The sequence below is a fragment of the Thalassophryne amazonica genome, chromosome 14 (assembly GCF_902500255.1).
Source record: "Thalassophryne amazonica chromosome 14, fThaAma1.1, whole genome shotgun sequence".
In the NCBI taxonomy this organism is placed as follows: Eukaryota; Metazoa; Chordata; class Actinopteri; order Batrachoidiformes; family Batrachoididae; genus Thalassophryne; species Thalassophryne amazonica.
The window spans coordinates 94,738,594-94,761,837 of NC_047116.1; the positions used below are offsets into that span (position 1 = coordinate 94,738,594).

At 41.3% G+C, this 23,244-nt stretch overlaps 1 protein-coding gene across 3 annotated transcripts in view; it reads left to right on the forward strand.

The window, feature by feature from the left end:
• The window catches only part of glsb (glutaminase b), a 77,942-nt gene extending 56,714 nt beyond the window's left edge, over positions 1 to 21,228 (forward strand). Inside the window, exons 14-18 of one of the 3 annotated variants that reach the window (XM_034186866.1) lie at positions 1,508 to 1,600; positions 15,145 to 15,206; positions 16,560 to 16,636; positions 18,982 to 19,045; positions 21,000 to 21,228. In XM_034186866.1, coding sequence (XP_034042757.1) covers positions 1,508 to 1,600; positions 15,145 to 15,206; positions 16,560 to 16,636; positions 18,982 to 19,045; positions 21,000 to 21,147 — 444 coding nt within the window. In that variant the 3' untranslated portion in view covers positions 21,148 to 21,228. Of the gene's footprint in view, positions 1 to 1,507; positions 1,601 to 2,561; positions 3,302 to 15,144; positions 15,207 to 16,559; positions 16,637 to 18,981; positions 19,046 to 20,999 lie in introns of those variants that run through there. The other 2 variants (XM_034186868.1, XM_034186867.1) reach the window with 2 other exon arrangements.
• The last annotated feature ends 2,016 nt before the right edge of the window (positions 21,229 to 23,244 follow it).

The following is a 23,244-nucleotide window of genomic DNA, read 5'->3' on the forward strand; positions in this document are numbered from 1 at the left end:
GTAAATTTCCACAGTCATTGATGATATGGGGCTGCATGTCAGGTAAAGGCACTGGGGAGATGGCTGTCATTACATCATCAGTAAATGCAAAAGTTTACGTTGATATTTTGGACACTTTTCTTATCCCATCAATTGAAAGGATGTTTGGGGATGATGAATTCATTTTTCAAGATGATAATGCATCTTGCCATAGAGCAAAAACTGTGAAAACATTCCTTGCAAAAAGACACATAGGGTCAATGTCATGGCCTGCAAATAGTCTGGATCTTAATCCAATTGAAAATCTTTGGTGGAAGTTGAAGAAAATGGTCCATGACAAGGCTCCAACCTGCAAAGCTGATCTGGCAACAGCAATCAGAGAAAGTTGGAGCCAGATTGATGAAGAGTACTGTTTGTCACTCATTAAGTCCATGACTCAGAGACTGCAAGCTGTTATAAAAGCCAGAGGTGGTGCAACAAAATACTAGTGATTGTTGGAGCGTTCTTTTGTTTTTCATGATTCCATAATTTTTTCCTCAGAATTGAGTGATTCCATTCTCCCCCCCCCCCCCCCCCCCCCCCCCCCCTGCTTGGTCTAAAAAAGTAAGTTACTGACTGCCACAATTTTTTTTTTTTCCTGATTTTTTTTATAGTGTTTCTTAAAGCCAGAAAGTTGCCATTTGAAATGACTTTAGTTTTGTGTCATGTCTGTGATCTGCAAAATTAAACAACTGAATGAACATCCTCCAAGGCCGGTGATTCCATAATTTTTGCCAGGGGTTGTACATAAATAGTCAAATTATTGATTGTTCCTGCTCAGACCGCAAGCCAGGGGCGCATCCAGGCACAAAGAGGGTGTTGTTGGGGGGGGTGTGCCCTTCACAATACCCTTTGATTAAAGGGCCACTTTTGAAGACATTTTTCATGCTACTACTACTGCTACTACATAATAATTTTAACAGCTACAATTTTAAATCAGTATTACACTGGGCCTAAGTTTTTCTATAGTTCTGGACTATGTTTAATTGATGAGCCATATAAAATTAGTTTAATTTAACTTTTCTTCAAACTAAAGTGGGATGTGAAACTATCTTTTTTTTAATGTAATGTCTAACCTCTGCATTACTGGCTCTGTTTTGGGTTCTAGCTTTAAAATGAGGAAAGACAAAAAATATGAAAATGATTACAGCTCCTGGACATCATAAAATGCTAAAAGAGGTCCACTTTCACTACCCCCACCCCCAAGGGGGGGAGGGAAATTTAAGCTCTTGGCTATAGGCCTGAGAGCTTAATTAGTACTGAATGAAGTAAAAGCTCCAGAAAACCTGTCCCTCCATTTTATCCCAAAATGGTAGTTTGGACATTTCATATTGTTCTGGTTACCCGCTGAAGGGAGAGGGCGTTATCAGAAATTAAATTAAAGGTCTAGTGATGGTTTGGCTTTGGTGGAGGTATTTGTCCTCTGAGTGTACTTTTTCAGTTTATGTTGAGGACTCGACTCTTCAAATATGTTTTTTCTTAATTCCAGGACCTTGTGGATCATTTTAATTTCCATAACTACGACAATCTGAGGCACTTTTCCAAGAAACACGACCCTCGTAGAGAAGGAGGAGACCAACGGGTAAGACCACACATGGCCTTGGTGTGTGTGTGTGGGGGGGGCACATACACTCCTTGGCCACTTTATTAGGTACACCTTGGTAGTACCGGATTGGACCCACTTTTGCATTCAGAACTGCCTTAATTCTTTATAGCATAGATTCAACAAGGTGTTGGAAACATTCCTCGAGATGTTGGTCCATATGGACATGATGCCATCATGCAGTCAGCCATTCAACCAATATGCCAGTTCTCCTGTGACCTCTCCATACCAGGCACTTTCATCCACACAACTGCTGCTTACAGGATATCTTCTTTTTTTGGATCATTCTCTGTAAAACGTAGAGATGGTTGTGCCTGAAAATCCCAGTAGATCAGCAGTTTCTGACACACTCAGACCAGCCCGTCTGGCACCAACTACCACACCACGTTCAAAGTCACTTAAATCCCCTTTCTTCTCCATTCTGATGCTCAGTTTGAACTTCAGCAAGTCGTCTTTGCCACGTCTAGATGCCTAAATGCATTGAGTTGTTGCCGTGTGATTTGCTGATTAGCTGTGTGTGTTTAAAGCAGGTGTACCTAATGAAGTGGCCAGTAAGTGTACGGACATAAACGCACGACTTTTGACATCAGATAGTAATCTCAACAAAGCAGCTGGATCATGGAGTTCTACTCTGTTAAATGTGAATTGTGCCACTGCACACATCGGTGAGGGGAAAAAAGTTCCTCAGAGCTCAGAATCTTAAAGCACTAGAGGCTAAAGGTTTGTTGTTTTTATTTATTTATTCATTTTTGTGCTGTTTTTCTCAGCAGTTGCTGCAGAAACACCTGGCATTTGCAGATCATGATAGATTGGGTCTAAATTTGCAAGACATGTCTCAGCAAAACCCGATACACACCTGCACATCCAGTATCTCTGTGCAACACACACACAAAGCGAGACACTGCAGAGACTAATTTGTTATTCGTGTCGATTAAAACAGCAGCAAACCTTTGGACCCATGGATTACGAGAGTCTCCAACAAGAGCTAGCTCTGAAAGCCCCTCTGTGGAAAAAGGTGTCACCCACGGAGTCTCATGAGGACAGCGCCACCACTGTAGTCTATAGGATGGACAATGCCGGGGAGCACAACTAGAAAGGAAACCCACGAGTCCCCTCACCACCCGCACCCAGCCTCGTCCCTCGTCCCACCTCTTGAACCACGACTTCTCTCAGCTGCACTCTCAATATTTATATAAGTAATGAAGTGCATTATTTTTATTGACTCTGAAGGTGTTACACCCTGGATGCTCCAGGGAGCTTCTCTTATTGTGAATTAAAAGTGATGTTGCTTAATTTTTTTTTTTTTTTTTTCCCTCTCCAAATTCCAGGTCTGACCTCTATTTTCCGCCAACTTATTGCGTGTGAAGACTCTATGTGCAGTGTGTGGGGTCGTGTTTTATCTCCTTGCTTTCATTCAGTTTTTTTTATTACCTCAGTGAAAACTTTAAATATTCTTTAAAATGTTGGGTATAGATCAGTTGGAAACTGCATTTGTTTTAACCAAAGGAAGTGTGTGTGTGTGTGTGTGTGTGTGTTTGGCACTTGTGTACAGTCAGAATTTAAACCAGCACTCTTTAATTATGCAGCTGACTAATTCTTGCAAAGGATTCCTTGTTGTAGCAAGACTTTTGATAGCGGCAGATAAAATATTAGCACTTCTGTGTCGTAGTCGCTCAAAAATATTCTGTATGATGTGGCTTTTTGGTATAAATGTTGAGCTCAAGTGTGTAAATCATGTTAATGTTAGTGTTCTAAAGTCAGCACTTGTTTTGTGGAACTTGCTGGGTCGTCTCATGCTGAGAAAGTATTTTCAACCTCAGACATTTTCCTGTTCAGTCTGTGTGTATTTTTAAAGCTCCTTTCACACATGCGTGCCCGAAGAAAGCAGGTCTACCAGGTGCACCGATGTTCAAGTCTCATGTTCTCACCTTGATATACCTCAAGCAGAGTCTGTGATCCTCTGTCCTCATAATGCTGCTGTTAGATCATGGACGTTGTCTTGAAAGAACATTTTAGTGCATGGCCCAGGAGAGCCTGTGCACATAGATGACTTCACTCACCACCTTCATCAGTTAATCTGAAACTTTCCTTTACCCAACTGTTCCTCTCTTGTCCCTGCGGTGGCCAACAGTGTTTTTGGTTTAACATGGAGTGCAGGTCTTGCGTCTTGCAGCATGTCCTGGTGCTGCAGCTAACACTCTACACAACCAAACTGGTTTCCAGTTGGCAGGTACCCAGAACCACTAGTGGTCCATCGCTGTCTCCTGAAAGCAGCTGCCTTGCAGATGGGTGATATGCGGACATTCCCTTGTCATGGGTTTAGTTATGTTCTTTCATCGTCAACACTCAAACATGAGCATGTTTGATCTTGCACAGGAAAATGCTCTACTTGGACATAAGGCCCAATCTTCCATCTGGGGAAAAATGGCGCACAGCAAGTGTCATTGGTGGTGTCCACCTGACAGTTGCGTTTTTTTTTGTTTTTTCCCCACACCGTACTTTAAACAGTGAATGACTCTGACCTGGTCTGTCTGCCCGTTGGCTTGTAGTTATAAACATGAGGTGTAGTCAGGCGGGTTACTGTTGTGTGGAAATAGGAAGAGACTTCGCCATAGATCAGCTACATCCTGCCTCTCGCCCAGTGAGCACTGGGAGGTTCTCCAGCCCCATGTAACCCCAAACTGGACCAAGTGGGTTCAGTAAATGAATGAATGTTGAGACGAGACTTATATAAGCATTTAACACTGCTTACAAACACAAGTTCCTAAACAGCACAGTGTCACTGCAGTGATCCACTCGTCACCAGTTTCACCTTCATTTGAAGGTCGTCGTGTACATTCCCCAAACAGTCACCGACCTTAAGTTTTCATGTTGCCAGAGCTTTCCACCCCCCACCGCCCCCACGTGTGCTGAGCACTTTAAGCTGAAAATATTATTTTCAGAAAAAACTTCTTGTTACGTGAAACTTTCTTTTCTCTCCAGTCTCTCACACACACACACACTCCTGCTGCTGTCCACATTACCAGCCACAGCTTTAAATTAATTCCCGTTATTGCATGATTACTGAGAAAATATGGGGCTCATAACGTTTAATAGCCACAACAATGTAAATCTTTAGGAGAACCACCACGCAGTCCCCAAAAATATTTCATAAACACCTGAACTGAGGTTAGCCTGTTAGTTTTGGCAGTTGGACTCAAAGGGAGGGGCTTCTTTCATCACAGTGTGCCACCCACGCTTTATGCATTAATGAGTTCATTGTGAATCAGTGGAGCTGCTTCATATCAGCTGTTCCGGGTCTCTATAGTAAACCTATGGGCTTTGTCCAAAAAATATACAGGCTGTGCTTCAGCCGTCCACAAACAGGCCCTGCTGTGCTTGCATGTAATTAGCTCAGTGCTGCAGTCTGCCAAAGTGGCAGGTTTTAGCTGGTAGTAACTCGACTCTCACACAGGGGTTTGTTTATTTATTTTTTTAACCTGCACAAATGCTCCCCCGATTTAAAACCTTCACACAGAGAAATCTGACAGCAATGTTCTGCTTGACACACTCGGCAGTGACATTAATTTTGGGCTTACTAATAGCAGATCATTATCCACCAAATGACCTGTAACGGCGTTAACCCATCATCCCAACAGTCGTCATTACCATGTGTGGATGAGTCCTGCTAAATGTTTTTTTAATTTCTAAATTTTATTGTATTTTTTTTAAGAAATTCATGTTTTTCCATTACGTGCATTGTCAGTTCGCTACTTAAAATTGTGAAAGTTCTCATTTACATTCCCTCATGTAATGACACGAGCCCAGTCATGTCTGACAGTGAGAAGCCGGTCTGCCTCTGACTGTTATTTAGTATTTTATTTGTCCTATATCGTCATAAATATTGTGATCATAAATTTCCATGGAATATTGTGGTTTAATTTTGTCCCCACGGTCATATGCATGCCCACATAGATTCATGCACACAGCTACCTTAATCAATGAGATAGTTACATTGATTGATTGATTGACTTATGAAAATCATTATTTCTTGGTGATTGATCAGTAGCTTTAGTGCTGTGTACTGTGCCTTCATTGTCACCTGTGTATCTGAGTATGACAAAAGCAGTGGAAACTTTCTCAGCATTTCACTTGACTCATATATCTGCATGTCCCGCTGATCGATGTGAGTGACAGGCCTGCATGTGTGAAAGGGGCTCAAGTCACTCATGTGACCGTGTGGACTTTCCCACCGTTGTTTGTGATGCAGTGTCGGAACTGCAGAGGTGATTGTGGGAATCCAAAGAGAACTACAGCTGTGCCGCTGTGTAGTTTCTACTGTTTTTAGCGTACTTGACGTTTTTTTGATGAGACTTTAAAAAAAAATCCTCTATACCTCTGCAATAAAAATGCTGCACAAACCTTCATTTGAACATACAGGTATAGATGGTGGCATTGTGAGGACGAGACGTGTGTATTCAAGACAAAGTCAGACCTCTGGCTCAGGAGCTGTCAGTGTCTGAGCCTCGAGGAAGAGCATGAACTTTTCTGTGGATGTTGTCGTGTGTGAGTAAAGAAAGGATTGCTGCAAGGCAAAAGCAGTTTGACTTGTGATGACGGAAACATCGGTTAATCACTGCATTCTCCTCATCAGCTCGTTGAGCAAACCTCAATATTTTCAGCTGCTTTTGGCTGTGGTTGTGGGAAAATGTCTCCTCCATGTGGTGTTCAGTGGGAGCACACGCTCCTCACAACAGTCCTTTAAATATACTTACCTCTTCTGAGGTCCGATTATCTTGTTTAACTAGTTGTCAGTGTTTGTGTTGTCAGTGTTACTTTCCCACTGAGACGGTTTGCTCTTAAAAGCCACCGTAAATTATCTATTATTGTCCGTGTTCTCTGAGTGCACACACAAGGCCGTCATCACGTCTGTGCGTCTGCACACACGTGTCACTTCTCAACAGCAGTTGAGAACATGTAAAAACACACTTCAGGCATTCCAAGATGATGGATTCATCGTCTGCAGCAGGAAGTATTAGAAGTACAACCTCATATTAGGAAAAGTTGGGATGATGCAAATCCAAAAAGACAAAAAGCAGTGATGTTAGATTCACTTTGACTTATATTTCAGTGCAGACTGTATGAACCAAAGATATTATGTTGTGTGTTTAGTCAATATATGTGCATTCCTGCATTTAAGCTTTTTTTTTTTTCACCGCATTGGTTTCAACCCCATCGCTTAACCAATAGACCCCACCCACCCACGGCCTCTCGATGAGGGGGGGAAACCCATATGTGCTGCACCTTTTTTTTTTTTTTTTTTTTCTCTCCTTTGTATTATCAGCTCATTAATTTGGGATTTTTGTGCAGTGTTAGTGTTACTATTTGGTATTTATTCTTTAAATATTGGAGTTTATTGACTAATGTGCAGGGTGAGTCAGTGTAATTAATGAGCCGTTTGTCATTGTGCGCATGGACCCGACGTCAAAGGTTTTTTAAGGCACTATAGTTAAGTGTGGACATAGATTCCATATGTGCCAACATCTTTTGTCCGGATGATTACTTGATGTATTATTATCCTGTTCCCATGTTATTTTTGGGGTAAAAACCTGTTTTTGACACAAAAAAAACCTTTGACATTGGCTATAACATTAATATTTTATGGTATATGGTGTTCATATTCACTGAACTTTAAAAATGTTTTATTTTAATTAAACTCTTATAATCAGGACTGAGCAAGCCGGGCGGCACGCGAGAGTCGAGACCACACTATGCTTCTGGTTAGTCTGATATGGCCTCAAATCGACCCTTGGAATTTGATAGGGATGATACGTAGTAATAAGTTTTGTTACATGATACGAGCTGAGATATGACATGTTCATGGATTTGTGATTTTGGGGAGAAAAATCCACTTTCAGAACTTTGATTTCACACTTTGAACATATCATTCTGTGGAAAACCATTTAGACTCCAGCAACCATCCATGATTCAGTTTCTCCCAGATGTGTTGCCAAGGGTTTAAATGATTGCTAGAAAATACTATTTTTGGGTTATTTTCATAATTTGTGTTTTTGGGGACTTTGATTTCAAGTACTGTGTCACTTTATATGTCATAGATTCCTTGAACTGTGCTGGTTGCATGTTTCTACGCACTATATTTTTGTGAATCAAAGCACTAAGCAATATAATAACTGCAGTATTTATCGTATTTATATCGGACTTTCATGCATTGAAGTCTGACGTAAATACTGTAGTTACTATTATGAATAATAAAGGCATAATTTTTGGAATGCAAGTTGCACCTAAGTATAAGTCGCAGGGCCTCTCAAACTAGTAAAAGGGAGGAAAAAAGTAACTTCCAAAAAAATACGGTAAGTCATCACTTTTATAGCAAGTTTTCTTAAGACAAGTCAGGTGACGGACACATGAACATGTCCAAGTCACTGAATGTCTTGCACGTCATTTCCATCAGTCATTAAGAAATACAAACGGTATGGTGCCTAGTGGTCAGTTTGTGTCAAGCAGGCAGTCTTCAAATTCAGTCAGTTTCCAGGTTTTCTCCAGATAGGAAGCAGGTGGCATCCAAAGCCACATAAAGGGGCGGAGCTGAAGCTGGTAGTGACACCTCTTCACAAGATGGAATAGTTTGCCGTGGTGAGCTTTAGGATCACCGATCAGGTACTGATCTACATCACTGTTTGGTACAAATCTGATGCCGTCATCTTGCAGCCGGTTAAGCTGCTGCAAGTTTACCGGTGACCCGGCCGGGTTCCCGATGATTGATTTTTATTTATTTATTTTATCTGTTGAAATTTTGAATCTTCCAAAATTTTATAACCCATGATCCCAACACTCCAGCTGGTGGGTGACACGCTCCAGGATGACCGTGTACTTGCAGATGGATTGCAGTGGGGTTTGATTATCCTCTGCTTGCTGTTTTGCAATTTATTTTATTTTTTTATTAAATTTTTTAGTTAGGAAGCCAACCTGCAGCTAAGAGGACAAGAGGACACGTGCACAGGGAGATTCAGTGACTTGGAAATGTTCATGTTTATCCCCTTGACTTGTCTCAAGAAAACTGTGAAAGGTGATGATTTAATCCTTATATTTACAATAAATTGCTCCCTTCCCAGTTTCTTTTTGGAACATGTTGGATTTTGATTGTACGTATTTTAACTTTGGGTTGTATGTGCCTGTAGAGGTCATGTTAGTTGGTGCTTTAAAGGTCACCCTGTTGTTTAGGGAACAGTTTAACCCGTTAATTAATCCACTGATTAACGTGCACACGCGGTGTGTGTGTGTGTGGTGACGGTTGGCGGGTTTAGCTGAGGTCAGCGTTGTTACATATTTGTTGTGCAAAGTTAAAAAGAGAAACTTTTATTTCTTGTAAGCTCTCAACTTGTAGTGTTTGTAATATTTTTATTTTAGAGCGACGCTCCTGTCGTCTTTAACGGACTTCAGATGTTTAATTTCCTCTGTACTGTGTGTGTGTGTGTGTGTGTGTGTGTGTGTGTGTGTGTGTATATGAGTAAATACAGTATTCAAAAAGAAGAGTTGTTTGTTGGTGAATTGATTCTTTATTTTTTTTTATGTTGTATTTTTTCACGTGTTGCTTGCTTCACTGGATTGTTTGGAGGGATTTCAAAGTGAGACCATGCCGCTGTAGGTGTGCACATGGTTAAATGCTGGACAACCAATACACCAAGAAAAATGCTCAGTGTAGTTTGGTGTGAATGGAAAATTTTACAAAATTTACCATTTCCACCCCAGTACTGTTCCTGCTCGGCGTGATGGCAGGTGATTGTTGGGTTTTCAGTTTTGCCTGCACATGTTCTTATCCAGCATCGCTACAGTTCCAGGTCAAGTTTTAAGCTTTGAGATTTTTGGCTACTTTTTCTGACTACATGGCTATTTTTTTTTTTTTTCTTATCTATGCTGAAACTCAGTTTGTCATCTGTATCATTTTTTTTTTGCACTCCTGAAGTGTAATAATTAAAACATACAATCAGACTTTTGAATGCAGTTACCAGTATTTCTGATTAAAATCTGTTTTTTTTAATATATATATATATATATATATATATATATATATATATATATATATATATATATATATATCATGTATGTAATGTTTTCTGACATCTTACTTTCTATGAATTGTCACTCTTCTTCTTGCATGCATGTTTTGTATGATTTTTAAATGTAATCAGTTTGTTTTTAAACTTTCCAACCATATGAATGTTGTTTAACATGTTTAATTTTATTTCCATGGAAATTGCTTACAAATAAAAGTATCCATTACAACTTGATGAGCTTGGAAATGTAAGAAGTTCAGATCTTTTGCTGTGAATGTCTGTAATTATAACTGTTTTAAAATTAAAACAAAAAACAAGGACTTTGTAAAGATGAGTTAAGTGGGTTGTAAAGTGTTAATAGTTGAATATTGTACATCTCCTTAAAACACAAAGTAGATCAAACTGTGCAGTTCCAAGTTCATTCACTTATATATATAATTTTTAATTTTTTTTATTTCCTGGTCTGTGGTGCTTATAATTGTAAAGTCTCCATGAACTGTCCTGTCTGCTTCTGTCATTCTTAAGAAAATCCTGCTAGTTTGTCTTCCTTCATAATTCTGAGCAAATGCTTGTTTGTTTAGCTGTGATGGAATAGCAGACATGAAAGATTATTTTGCTTTGTGTTTCTTTCTCATGTATGAAATGGAATAAAACACTTATCTGTTCCTCTCACAATATCTTGTCTCCCCCCCCGCTCTTGAATCAAAATCTTAACTCACTTTTTATTGGTTGTTTACTGTTAAGCGACCTGTCGCAAGCATTTTGCATTTAAAAATTGGATCTCTGTATTATTGTAGAACAATAACTCTAGTCAGAACTGTTTATAGTGTGGGCAGTTTGTTAATGTTTGTAGTTTTCTTTGGTTATATCGGACATTTACTGACTGGCTCCCACATCCTCCACTAGGGCGTAAACTGAGGCAGACAAACGCGACCAAAGCTGGGTAGAATCTGCCCAGTAGTGACGTCATAGGAAGTGGGGATTTAATCATTATTTTGCTGTTCGACTTTAATTTTGCATATCAGTGGAAAAATACGTAAAACTTTTGCTAAAAACTATGAATAGAATTTTATGCGACATAAAAATGAGCACAGCAACAAAGGAGGAGGTGGCGGGAACTAGTGTGCCTAGGTAGAGTGGTGACATCAGTTGAAAAAAAATCAGCCATGTGACTCCTGGTGCCATCAAATAGTGTTGGCTGTTAATCTGTCTGCATGTAAATCAGCTATTTTATTTATTTATTTGCTGAAAATGTAGGGTTGTTGTGCAATTGGCGGAACAACTAGACATAAGGACTTCAAAATGTACAGATTCCCTTCAGATTCAAACAGAAGGAAAAATTTGGGAAAATTTTGCTGTGTGGGACGGAAGCGACTTCATCATTAAAGCTTTAAGAGGTAAATTTATTGTTCAGTCCCATGTACAGTAAAACTCACTTAAACCAGACAGTCACCGGACAAAAGTCCCAAAGTTTTTGTTTTCATGTAATAAAATTTTTAATAAATGCTTACAGTATACTGTGATACTGCGATACTGCTTTTTCTGTCTTCCTAATTGCAGTTGTGTTGTGCTGCTATTACTGTGTTCCCGTGTGGAGTAATACTCCCCCCATGGTGCTGCTATTACTGTGTTCCCGTGTGGAGTAATACTCCCCCCCGTGGTGCTGCTATTACTGTGTTCCCGTGTGGAGTAATACTCCCCCATGGTGCTGCTTTTACTGTGTTCCCGTGTGGAGTAATACTCCCCCCGTGGTGCTGCTATTACTGTGTTCCCGTGTGGAGTAATACTCCCCCGTGGTGCTGCTTTTACTGTGTTCCTGTGTGGAGTAATACTCCCCCGTGGTGCTGCTTTTACTGTGTTCCCGTGTGGAGTAATACTTCCCGTGGTGCTGCTTTAACGTGTGGAGTAATACTCCCCGTGGTGCTGCTTTAACGTGTGGAGTAATACTCCCCCGTGGTGCTGCTTTAACGTGTGGAGTAATACTCCCCCGTGGTGCTGCTATTACTGTGTTCCCGTGTGGAGTAATACTCCCCCGTGGTGCTGCTTTTACTGTGTTCCCGTGTGGAGTAATACTCCCCGTGGTGCTGCTTTTACTGTGTTCCCGTGTGGAGTAATACTCCCCGTGGTGCTGCTTTAACGTGTGGAGTAATACTCCCCCGTGGTGCTGCTTTAACGTGTGGAGTAATACTCCCCCGTGGTGCTGCTTTAACGTGTGGAGTAATACTCCCCCGTGGTGCTGCTATTACTGTGTTCCCGTGTGGAGTAATACTCCCCCGTGGTGCTGCTTTTACTGTGTTCCCGTGTGGAGTAATACTCCCCCGTGGTGCTGCTATTACTGTGTTCCCGTGTGGAGTAATACTCCCCGTGGTGCTGCTTTTACTGTGTTCCTGTGTGGAGTAATACTCCCCCGTGGTGCTGCTTTTACTGTGTTCCCGTGTGGAGTAATACTCCCCCGTGGTGCTGCTTTTACTGTGTTCCCGTGTGGAGTAATACTCCCCCGTGGTGCTGCTATTACTGTTCCCGTGTGGAGTAATACTCCCCCGTGGTGCTGCTTTAACGTGTGGAGTAATACTCCCCCGTGGTGCTGCTTTAACGTGTGGGGTAATACTCCCCCGTGGTGCTGCTATTACTGTGTTCCCGTGTGGGGTAATACTCCCCCGTGGTGCTGCTATTACTGTGTTCCCGTGTGGGGTAATACTCCCCCGTGGTGCTGCTTTAACGTGTGGGGTAATACTCCCCCGTGGTGCTGCTATTACTGTGTTCCCGTGTGGGGTAATACTCCCCCGTGGTGCTGCTTTAACGTGTGGGGTAATACTCCCCCGTGGTGCTGCTTTAACGTGTGGGGTAATACTCCCCCGTGGTGCTGCTTTAACGTGTGGAGTAATACTCCCCGTGGTGCTACTTGTTTTACTGCTACAGAATTTTGATCACAAGGCTACTTAAGCTAAACTTTAGTTATTTTACATTTTACTGCATTGCAACTTCTGTGATGCTTTAATCGGTTCCATCTTTTATTGCGTTACTACTTGCATTATTGTGATGTTACGTTTACTGTGGAGTTTAGAGCTGTGATGTTACACTCACAGTAAACCTATGTTGCTACTTTTAATGTGGTGATACTTTTACTCTGCTGTTGCTTGGAGTATACTGTGGTGCTGCTTAGAGTATACTTTTAAGCTAGTTTTACTCCTGCTACAGTACTTGTATGATTACTTATGATAAGCTGGGGTGCTCTTTTTATTGTGTTCCAACTTGGTGTGTGTTGCTTCTTTTACCATGTTTCTGCTCTTACTTTGTTCCTGCTCGCAGTATAAATGATGGTACTTTTACTGTAGAACTGCAGTGCATCCAGAATGTATTCACAGCACTTAACTTATTCCACATTTTATGTTACAGCCCCATTCCAAAATGGATGAAATCTTTTTTTTCCTCAAAATTCTACACACAACACCCCATAATGACTGTGAAAAAGTTTAAGATTTTTAAGATAAGTTTAAGAAATCACATGTACATAAGTATTCAGTCGTTGCCATGAAGCTCAAAATTGAGCTCAGGTGCCTCCTGTTTCCACTGATCATTCTTGAGATGTTTCTACAGTTTAATTGGAGTCCACCTGGGGTAAATTCAGTTGATTTGGACATGATTTGGAAAGACACACACCTGTCTACATATAAGGTCCCACAGTTGACAGTCAGAGCACAAACCAAGCATGAAGTCAAAGGAATTGTCTGTAGACCTCAGAGACAGCTGTCTCAAGGCATAAATGTGGGGAAGGGTACAGAAACATTTCTGCTGCTTTGAAGGTCCCAATAAGCACAGTGGCCTCCATCTGTAAATGGAAGAAGTTCAGATCCACCAGGACTCTTCCTAGATTTGGCTGCCCGTCTAAACTGAGCGATCGGGGGAGAAGGGCCTTACGCAGGAAGGTGACCAAGAACCCAATGGTCACTCTGTCAGAGCTCCAGCATTCCTCTGTGGAGAGAGGAGAACCTTCCAGAAGGACAAACATCTCTACAGCAATCAGGCCTGTATAGTAGAGTGTCCAGACAGAAGCCACTCCTTAGTAAAAGGCACATGGCAGCCCACCTGGAGTTTGACAAAAGGCACCTGAAGGACTCTCAGACCAGGAGAAACAAAATTCTGGTCTGATGAGACAACGATTGAACTCTTTGGCATCATTTTTGGAGGAAACCAGGCACCATCCCTACAGTGAAGCATGGTGGTGGCAGCATCATGCTGTGGAGATGTTTTTCAGCAGCAGGAACTGGGAGACTAGTCAGGATTGAGGGAAAGATGAATGCAGCAATGTACAGAGACATCCTGGATGAAAACCTGCTCCAGAGCGCGCTTGACCTCAAACTGGGGCGACGGTTCATCTTTCAGCAGGACAATGACCCTAAACACAGCCAAGATATCAAAGGAGTGTCTTCAGGACAACTCTGTGAATGTCCTTGAGTGGCCCAGCCAGAGCCCAGACCTGAATCCGACTGAACATCTCTGGAGAGATCTGAAAATGGCTGTGGTATCTGTCACTGAGATGGATGATGACTGGAGGCAGTTTGAAGCAGAACCAAACAGAACACTGTTGACATTTTTAGCCACAAATGAAAGTAGTTGAGACTCTTCAGGTTTAGCACGAGGTCCCATCAAAAGAAAAATGTGTATATATGTACATATAGAAGAAATAAGGAATTGGGTCACAGCTACATTATGTTGATTTCTGTCAGATTTTTGACTGAACATAATTTTGTCTATAATTGGAGTCAGCTGAGGGCAACATCCTTAAAGCTACAGTATGTAGGATTTAGCATCATAATCATCATCCTGTCATGATTTTATTTACACATTTTTAGTGCCTTGGTGGTGGGGATCCGTGCTCTCTCTCACCTTCTGTTGTGAAAAGCAAAATGTGCAATGCTCTATTTAAAGAAAAAAAAAGTGTTCTGAAACCCGTTCGCCTGCACAAGCAACCAGGCAGCAACCACCGAGTCCTCTTCTTCAATCTTCTAGCAGTGCTGGAAAATGCAGGTGGTGGCATAAGTATGTTCCTTTTGGGCTCCTGTATCAATATGGCGGCCTCTGTTTTGGGCCCGCCCCCTTGTAGACTTGACAGGCTCATTCTCAGCTCCTGAACATGTCTGTTCATACTTGCAGGTAATTAATTCTACACTAATGAACAAATTGTTGTGAATGTTCATATGTCAGTGTCCTGCTGACAACCCTCAATCCTACATACTGTAACTTTAATGTTTAAATATTTGGGTTTTGTTTGTTTTAAATTGAAGGACATTTTGCAAAATCATTCAATATAATCTAATAATTTATGGCACTGAAAAGTGACTGAAGCTGAGTAGAAGTTGTTTCCCATTTCTTTTCTTTCTCTGCGCTGTGTGTGTGTGTGTGTGTGTGTGTGTGTGTGTGTGTGTGTGTGTGTGTGTGTGTGTGTGAGATGTCTGTCTGTTTCTGCAGGCCAAGTCAGTGGTCAGTCTGCTGTTTGCTGCCTTCACAGGAGACGTTTCCACCCTCAGGAGGTGAACACAAACACTTCTCTGGAAAAAAAAAAAACCCTCTTTAAAAATACAAATCGGTCATTTGATTTTAGAACGTTTGGTCAACTGTTCATCCATCCATCCATTTTCTTCCACTTTATCCGGAGTCGGGTCGCGGGGGCAGCAGCTCAAGCAAAGCCGCCCAGACCTCCCGATCCACACACACCTCCCCCAGCTCCTCCGGAGGAACCCCAAAGCATTCCCAAGCCAGCCGAGAGATGCATGTCCTTGGTCTTCCCCGGGGCCTCCTCCCAGTGGGACGTGCCCGGAACACCTCTCCAGCGAGGCGTCCAGGGGATATCCGGAAAAGATGCCCGAGCCACCTCAACTGACTCCTTTCGACGTAGAGGAGCAGCGGCTCGACTCCGAGCTCCTCCTGAGTGACCGAGCTCCTCACCCTATCTCTAAGGGAGCACCCAGCCACCCTGCGGAGGAAACTCATCTCGGCCGCTTGTACTCGCGATCTCGTTCTTTCGGTCATGAGCCAAATCTCATGACCATAGGTGAGGATCGGAAGGTAGATCGATCTGTAAATCGAGAGCTTTGCCCCCCTACTCAGCTCTCTCTTCACCACGACGGTCCGATACAGCGACCACATCACTGCAGATGCTGCACCGTTCCGTCTGTCGATCTCACGCTCCATCCGTCCCTCACTCGTGAACAAGACCCCGAGATACTTAAACTCCTCCACTTGAGGCAAGGACACTCCACCGACCTGAAGAGGGCAAAGCACCTTTTTCCGGTCGAGAACCATGGCCTCGGATTTGGAGGTGCTGATTTTCATCCCGGACGCTTCACACTCGGCTGCAAACCGCCCCAGTGCACGCTGAAGGTCCTGATTTGACGAAGCCAACAGAACTCCAGAAATCCAACAGAACATATTTAATTTTTGTTGACTGTTTAAGTGACAGACATCAAACAAAATGTAGTGCTTTGGTTCTCACACACACACACACACACACACACAGAAATCAGTGACCTCACACAGAAAACAAGTCCATCACTTTACAGACGCATAACAAAATTAGAGAAATTCTGGGAAAACGGTGAACATACATTTAGTTATCGGTCAGGCGTTCCCTCGGGCCGCGGTGGGTTTGATCTGTGTCTGGTGTGACGTCCTTGTTATTACTGCCGTGTTTGACGGAGCTAATGTTCACTTCTGAATTTTGCATATTTCCACTTTGTTAGTGGTTGTGTGTGTTTAAAGTGGGGGGGGGGGGGGGGGGGGGGGACTAGTGGTAGTAGTTGTCTGGGACTAACTAACACCCGACTGGTCAGTTTTCATTAGTGGTGCCGCCCCCAGTTTAAAGGTCCTTTGGTTAATGTGTGTAGGTTTGCTCTGTCAGCCATGGACATGGAACAGAGGGACTACGACTCCAGAACAGCGCTTCATGTGGCGGCGGCTGAAGGTAACGTCTACGCCTACCACACACACACACACACACACTGCCGGTGGAAGCAGATGTCTCCTGGGGGACAGATGTTGCCTTTGACGTCATTCCAAAGAGTCCGTGAAAGCATTATTTAGAACGTAAACATCTGCTATGAATAATTTGAAGGCATCGTGACAAATGGAGATCGTCTGTGTTCAACTGAAGAGTAGCAGGAAGTTGACAAAATTAAAGACGGCAAACGTACAACAGAGTCTGTGAGAGGAACTCTAACTGAGCGGATACAGACGGGAAAGAAACATCATCATTACCTGAACTCCCGCTAAGTGTAGCTCCGTGTGCTGTCGATTTGTTTAACGCGGTTCATCAGACCGTCGACTGTAGATACACACACGGTCTTCATCGGGCTGATTTTAGGAGAGTTAGTCCATATGGGTGTGGCTTCTCAGGTCACATAGTCTGACTCGTTCCCAGCAGGAACAAGTTGTGGTCTCAAACTCAAGATGGAACACACATACACACACACATACACACACACACAGAAAACCATCATACTTACAGTTTTTTAAAAGGGGGACACACAATCCTGAGTTTATAAAATCTAAAGAATAGATGTTCATAACTCTGACTACGACGGTCTGGAAGTGAAGGAGTGTGTCTTACCCAGTGCTCTGGACATATTTCACACTAGCTGGCTGTTGCCGCTTCACAAAATATAATTACCACTCAGAACTTTCTTTTGCTGGTTGACTGAACTACATATGAAGTTGAGTGGCCTGAACCACTCAACTTCTTTTCTACATGAAGAATAGAGATGGGATTTATTGCTCTTTGTGGGGGATCCGGATCTTTATGGCTCGTTCCTTTCAAAGAGCCGTTCAAAAAACTGGCTCATATGGCTTTTTTTTTTATTTTTATTTTTATTTTATTTTTTTTTTAAAGTATTTTAGGCTTAATTATCAATTTCCGCCATGTGCGCATTCGTGGTGGTGCATGCTGCAGTATGCATGCACACTTTGCCATTACAATGCATTCTGGTTAGAAATTCATAGTGCCATTTGTGACATAAATTGATAATTAAGCCTAAAAATATTGAGAGAGAGAAATGAGCCATCTCAATGTCACTTTTCAAATTTGCTCCCCTATTCTGTGTCTCCCTACGTTTTCTGCCAGCAGTGGACATCGAAAACATGAATCCTTGGGGAGAACAGCACGCTCAGGCAAAAGACTGGTGTTGACTGACTGAAATCTCGTTTCAAACGAGAAGAGAACAGGGAATAGAAACCTGACATTAAACCAAACCTGTTGTTGCTTAAAGTAGCCAGTAGATGGCGGTAACACATTGTAAATAACCAAGGAAACCCATGCTGAGAAACACAAAAATGAATGAAAGGTCATTAAGACAAGCACCATTTGTTTTTGTTCTTTCCATATATTTTTTGATTTTGAAAGTTTTTGTATTGCACATGTTCTTTTTTCTATTCACTTTAAATCTGATATCACAGCCATTATCAACCATTATCTGAGTTTGAATTATTTGGAAATACTGATTATAACCCCATTATAATATGTTGAAAAGAATTTTGGTCTGAATTCAGCTGCGACTCGGCTCCCTTCGTTCATATTAAAGAGCCATTCAAAAGAATCGGCTCGTTCGCGAACGTCACAACACTAATGAAGAAGCAGCAGCTCTACTCAGAGTCCCTCTGGATGGTCGACATTCTCACCCTGTCCAGGAGTGTAAGCCCAGATACCCGACAGAGGAATCTCATTTCTGCTGCTTGTATCCGTGATCTTATCTTTCAGTTAAAGTTCATGACCATGGATGAGGATACACTGTAAAAAAAGAAAAAAGGGGTGACTAAAAATAAGATAAAACCCTAAATCTGAGGGAAAAGGAACTTAAAACACGTGAAATTCTGTCCATGAAGCAAGATAATTTCACTAGATAAGATTCTTGAATGAAGATTGTTAAATCTAGAAATAAGCATGTTGAACACTTAAAATAAGAAATTAACTTAAAACAAGATAAATTATTCAACACTTCTAAATTTAAGTTTGTTTTTTGTTTTTTTCTTGGCAAGAATCAAATAATTTGCAGTGTTGGAGCGTAAATGGACAGACTCGGCTCCTCCTTCACCACGACGGTCCAGTACAGCGTCCATAAAACGGCAGTCTCCGCCCCAATCTGTGTGTTGATCTCACACTCCATCTTACCACCTGCAGCGATATAACTGTCCCCTGAGCCGGAGGGGCAGTCGGGGCCGTGGGCTCAGATCCAGTGTTCCTCTCTGTTATCACTGTAAAATAGATTGAAGTTTTTATTTGTTTGTTTGTTTCTGTGCTCTTGTATTTGTCTTTAGGACACGTGGAGGTGGTGCGCTTCCTGCTGGAGGCTTGCAAGGTGAATCCAGTACCAAGAGACAGGTACAGCCACACGGTCTTTTCTCTTATTTCCATCAGGTTATTTATTTGTTTCTGTGGCAGCGTGTTTACACATTTAAAATCTTCCCATCACTTGTGATTTGTGCAAACTGTGCATTTTATTTATTCCTAATCAAAGACGTGTTCAGTTCTACTTTTAAAAAATTGTAATGTCATCAGTGTGCAAGTAATGAGTCAAACACAAAGCTTTGAAAAGCCAAGAAAACGTCTCTGAATGTTTGAGCTCTTACACGTCTGAATGTTGGAATGACATCAAATTAAAAAAAAGGCTTCCGTGTAGTAAGATGTCTAAAATGATGTCCTTCAAACTCACACTGAAAAATAATCTCTACAACTTGGTGAAATGAGTTTTCACTATGTTTTTAAAGAACATCAATTTAGAATTTTTTTTATATGCGGAAGCCTGAATTTTTATTTATGTTTTAATTTGTTATTCCAACATTCAGACATGTAGCAGCTTAAGGGTTCACTTTTTTCTTGCCACTGTGTTTGTCATTTATGGTGAGAATAGTTTAAAAAATATCACTTTCGGACATCAACAATTAATTCATGTGACCATATTTGCAAAATTTCAGCTTAACTGACAGGTGCCCATTGTCCAGTAGATGGTGTTATAGTGTGAAAAATTTTAAATCTTGTACTATTATTAAAATGCACTACATGTTGGATTGGGTCATGTTTATAAAATAGGTAGCTGACACTTTTCAAGGGTGGTAATAAATTATGTAAATTTTGTAAAGTGAGTTGGAATGGCGTGTGAGTCCAGAATGGTTTTAGAACCTTAGACCTCAACAGTTTTTAGAAGAATGCAACCCCTTTATTTCCTGTTAATTACTTAATTTTTTATGTTAATTTGTTGTCTTAATGTATTTATAAATATATATACACACTATTATTATTATCAGTATTTTATTTTTACTTCTATTTTGCATTTGATTTTTAAATGGAAATAAGTGTTTTCACTTTCTTGTGTCATCCATGTATTTTTAACGTGTTTAAAATTATATTATGTACTTTACTAAATAAAATCATGCACACACACACTCACTCTTTTATCATATAGATGGTTTACCACCCCCTGCTGGATTGGCATGTGAGTCCAGAATGTAAATATCAATGACTGTTCAGAGTTGTTAGCTAATATATGTAGCTTCTCTAAAAATATTAGTCCTATCAACGATCGGTTTTGGCACCGTTCATCCTTGACCCAAAATATATAAATGTACCAAACGGCAAATGGCAGCTCTCCCAATTTGTGCATAATCAAAATTGCACACTTTGACAAACAGAGACTGTGGTGGAAGACATTAAAAGCACTACAGTTTTCACTTATGGTACTGGGAGCATGACACTTAAGTCACTCATGGTAACAGCAACATAACACTTAACTAAACTGAATAAACCAATTTAACTACAAAAAAAACACAATAAATCAATAACACCAACAACGCTATTAAACTAACTTGAACCACATTAACATTTAAAACCCCCAAATCCTACACTCCCCATGGTGCACTGCAGCACAATGTTCATTGTTTACTAGTTAGCTAAAATTGCTAATTTCTCAAAAAATATTTGTCTTATCAACTTTTTGTTTTTGTGGCTTTCATCCTTGACCTAAAAAAATACCAAACTGCAAATGTCAGCTCTCCCCGGTTTTGCTGTGATCAAAGCCAAACACACACATGCACACAGAGGCCACTTGGCTGTTATAATATAGATTATTTTATGTTTTGTTTTTAGCAGTTATAAACGGAATTGTTAAATTAATTTGATCTTTCAGGTATTTCAGAATAGAAACTTTTTAAAATTAAAAATTTTAAAATTGAATGTAGTTTTTTTTTTTTTTTTTTTTTTTCCTCCTTTGGCTATAAAGTTTTTTATGGGGGTGAATTCCTTCTACTTTTTAAACACGCCCCACATGTGCTCCGTCCAGATGGGGCAACACACCACTGGATGAAGCTGTGAATTTTGGGAACCATGAAGTTGTCACCATCCTGCGTGATTACGATGGAAAGGACACCCCACCCACCGCCAATGACGACAAAGAGCGCGTGGAAAAGAGCCTGGACAGCCTGCTGTAAACCTCCAGGACACAGGGTGGTGCTATTGCTCCTGGACCACCTTTGTGGTTTGGGCTTCGACACTGCACTGGACTATTGTAATAGTTTTCAGCATAACCGCGCGCGCGTGTGTGTGTGTGTGTGTGTGTGTGTGTGTGTGTGTGTGTGTGTGTGTGTGTGTGTGTGTGTGTGTGTGTGTGCGCGCAGTGATCATTTTCTGCTTCTGAAATGATGTATGAAATTAAAGGGGTCATATTTTAACAAATTATTATAGGCTGCCTGGTATCTAAAACAAACAAACAACAAAAAAAAAAACACTTTAGATTTGTAGACAAAAATAATCTGTAGGCAGTAGCCATGTTTCCAAAACAGATTTGAGCAAAAACAGTGACATTTTCAGAATGGCAGTTTAAGAGGGACCAAAAGATTTTTGTTTCTGAATGCCACTGCTGGGTTTTGTCCTCTTGCGAGAACTTTAATTCTTGTTAGACTCTCACAAGAACTCTTTTAATTCCAGTGGTAATTCTGATGGAAGGCTAATTTCTGGGACATATTGCCATTTTATTGTTGTTTTTTTTTTTTAAGTCTATATGGTAAAATGGAGCACTTTTCTATCTGCAACAGACACTCAAAGAACTTTACAATAATGACTCACATTCACCCTAATGTCAGGGTGCTGCCATGCAAGGTGCTCACTACACACCAGGAGCAACTAGGGCAGGATTGCCCAAGTTCGGTCCTCGAGATCTACCTTCCTGACACTTAGTTGTTTCCCTGCTCCAACACACCTGAATCCAATGAAAGACTTGTTAGCAAACTTTTAATGAGCCTTTCATTGGATTCAGGTGTGTTGGAGCAGAGAGACAACTAAGAGTGTCAGGACGGTAGATCTCGAGGACCGAACTTGGGCACCCCTGACCTAGGGGATTAAGGTTTTTTCCGGTTTGGCTGGGATTTGAAATGAGATCCTTTGGTCTCAAACCCAACACTTTACCACTAGACCACCACCTCCCCAAAAGACTGGTCCAGTATTGCTGTAAGATCATCTCTTATCATGTTTGTCTCGTACTTCATTAACATGTAGTGTTGTGAATTTTAGAATGTCACATGACTGTATGTCGCATGACCTGTAATAGTGAAGTGTTTCCATTCCTGTTTTTTGAAATAATGCGTTAGAATCTCCTGAAAAATCACCTCATGAGCTTAAAAACTTTATAAAAATATATATAATTTTTTTTTTTTCTCAAAATATGCTTCCTTTAAGCATATCTTTCAATTTGTTACTTCAGTTTGAACAATTTGGAGGTGTTGGGGTCCGTTCTGAAACCACCAAGGCACCAGGTTAAGGACCCAAAATGAGAAGTGACACCATTAAAAGGTAAACAGGTTTATTGATGGAAAAACTGCAGCAGAAGAATGAGAGGAAGAGAAGACACTGGGCTGAGAAGTTTTACCGAGACCAGGTGGGATATCAGGCATTTAGCTGTGGCAGCAGGATAGTACTGGAGGAAAAAAAAACAGGTTTTAGAATCTGGAAAACACTGTCGTAGGAAGGAAGTAACTGAGAAAATACTTGACACATGGGGGGGCAGAGGTTCTGCACGGAAGATGGAATAATCTGGTGAAGCTCGAGAGGAACGCCTGTGTTTAAGTAGACTGGTAGATGAGGTGCAGGTGTGACAGCTGCTAGAGGCGTCCACAATCAGCACTCAGCAATCCACCGGCAGGACCAGAGGAGGGAGAGACGGGAAGAAATACGTTCTGAAATGTTTGGTGCCTGTTAAATGAGCTGCTGCCACACCCTGTTCTGACACCATGTGTCCTACAAGCACATTATGTCCTGCAAATGGAAAAATGTCCAACAACAATAAAAGCTTCTTGAAAATACAAATAAGAAATGGGCCATTCCATGAGCCGGTCATGTCCATTAGTGTTTTCAGTGGTCCTGAGATCTCGGCATCTCAGAAACGTCTTACACTCAATCTGATGAAGACATAACAGACAGGCTATAACTCTCTAGGACCATTGCAAGCATCAACAGATGCGATCGTCTCATGGAATTTATGTCCAACAAAATGTAGACCTTATAAATAAACTGATTCTCTGTTTTAACCACCG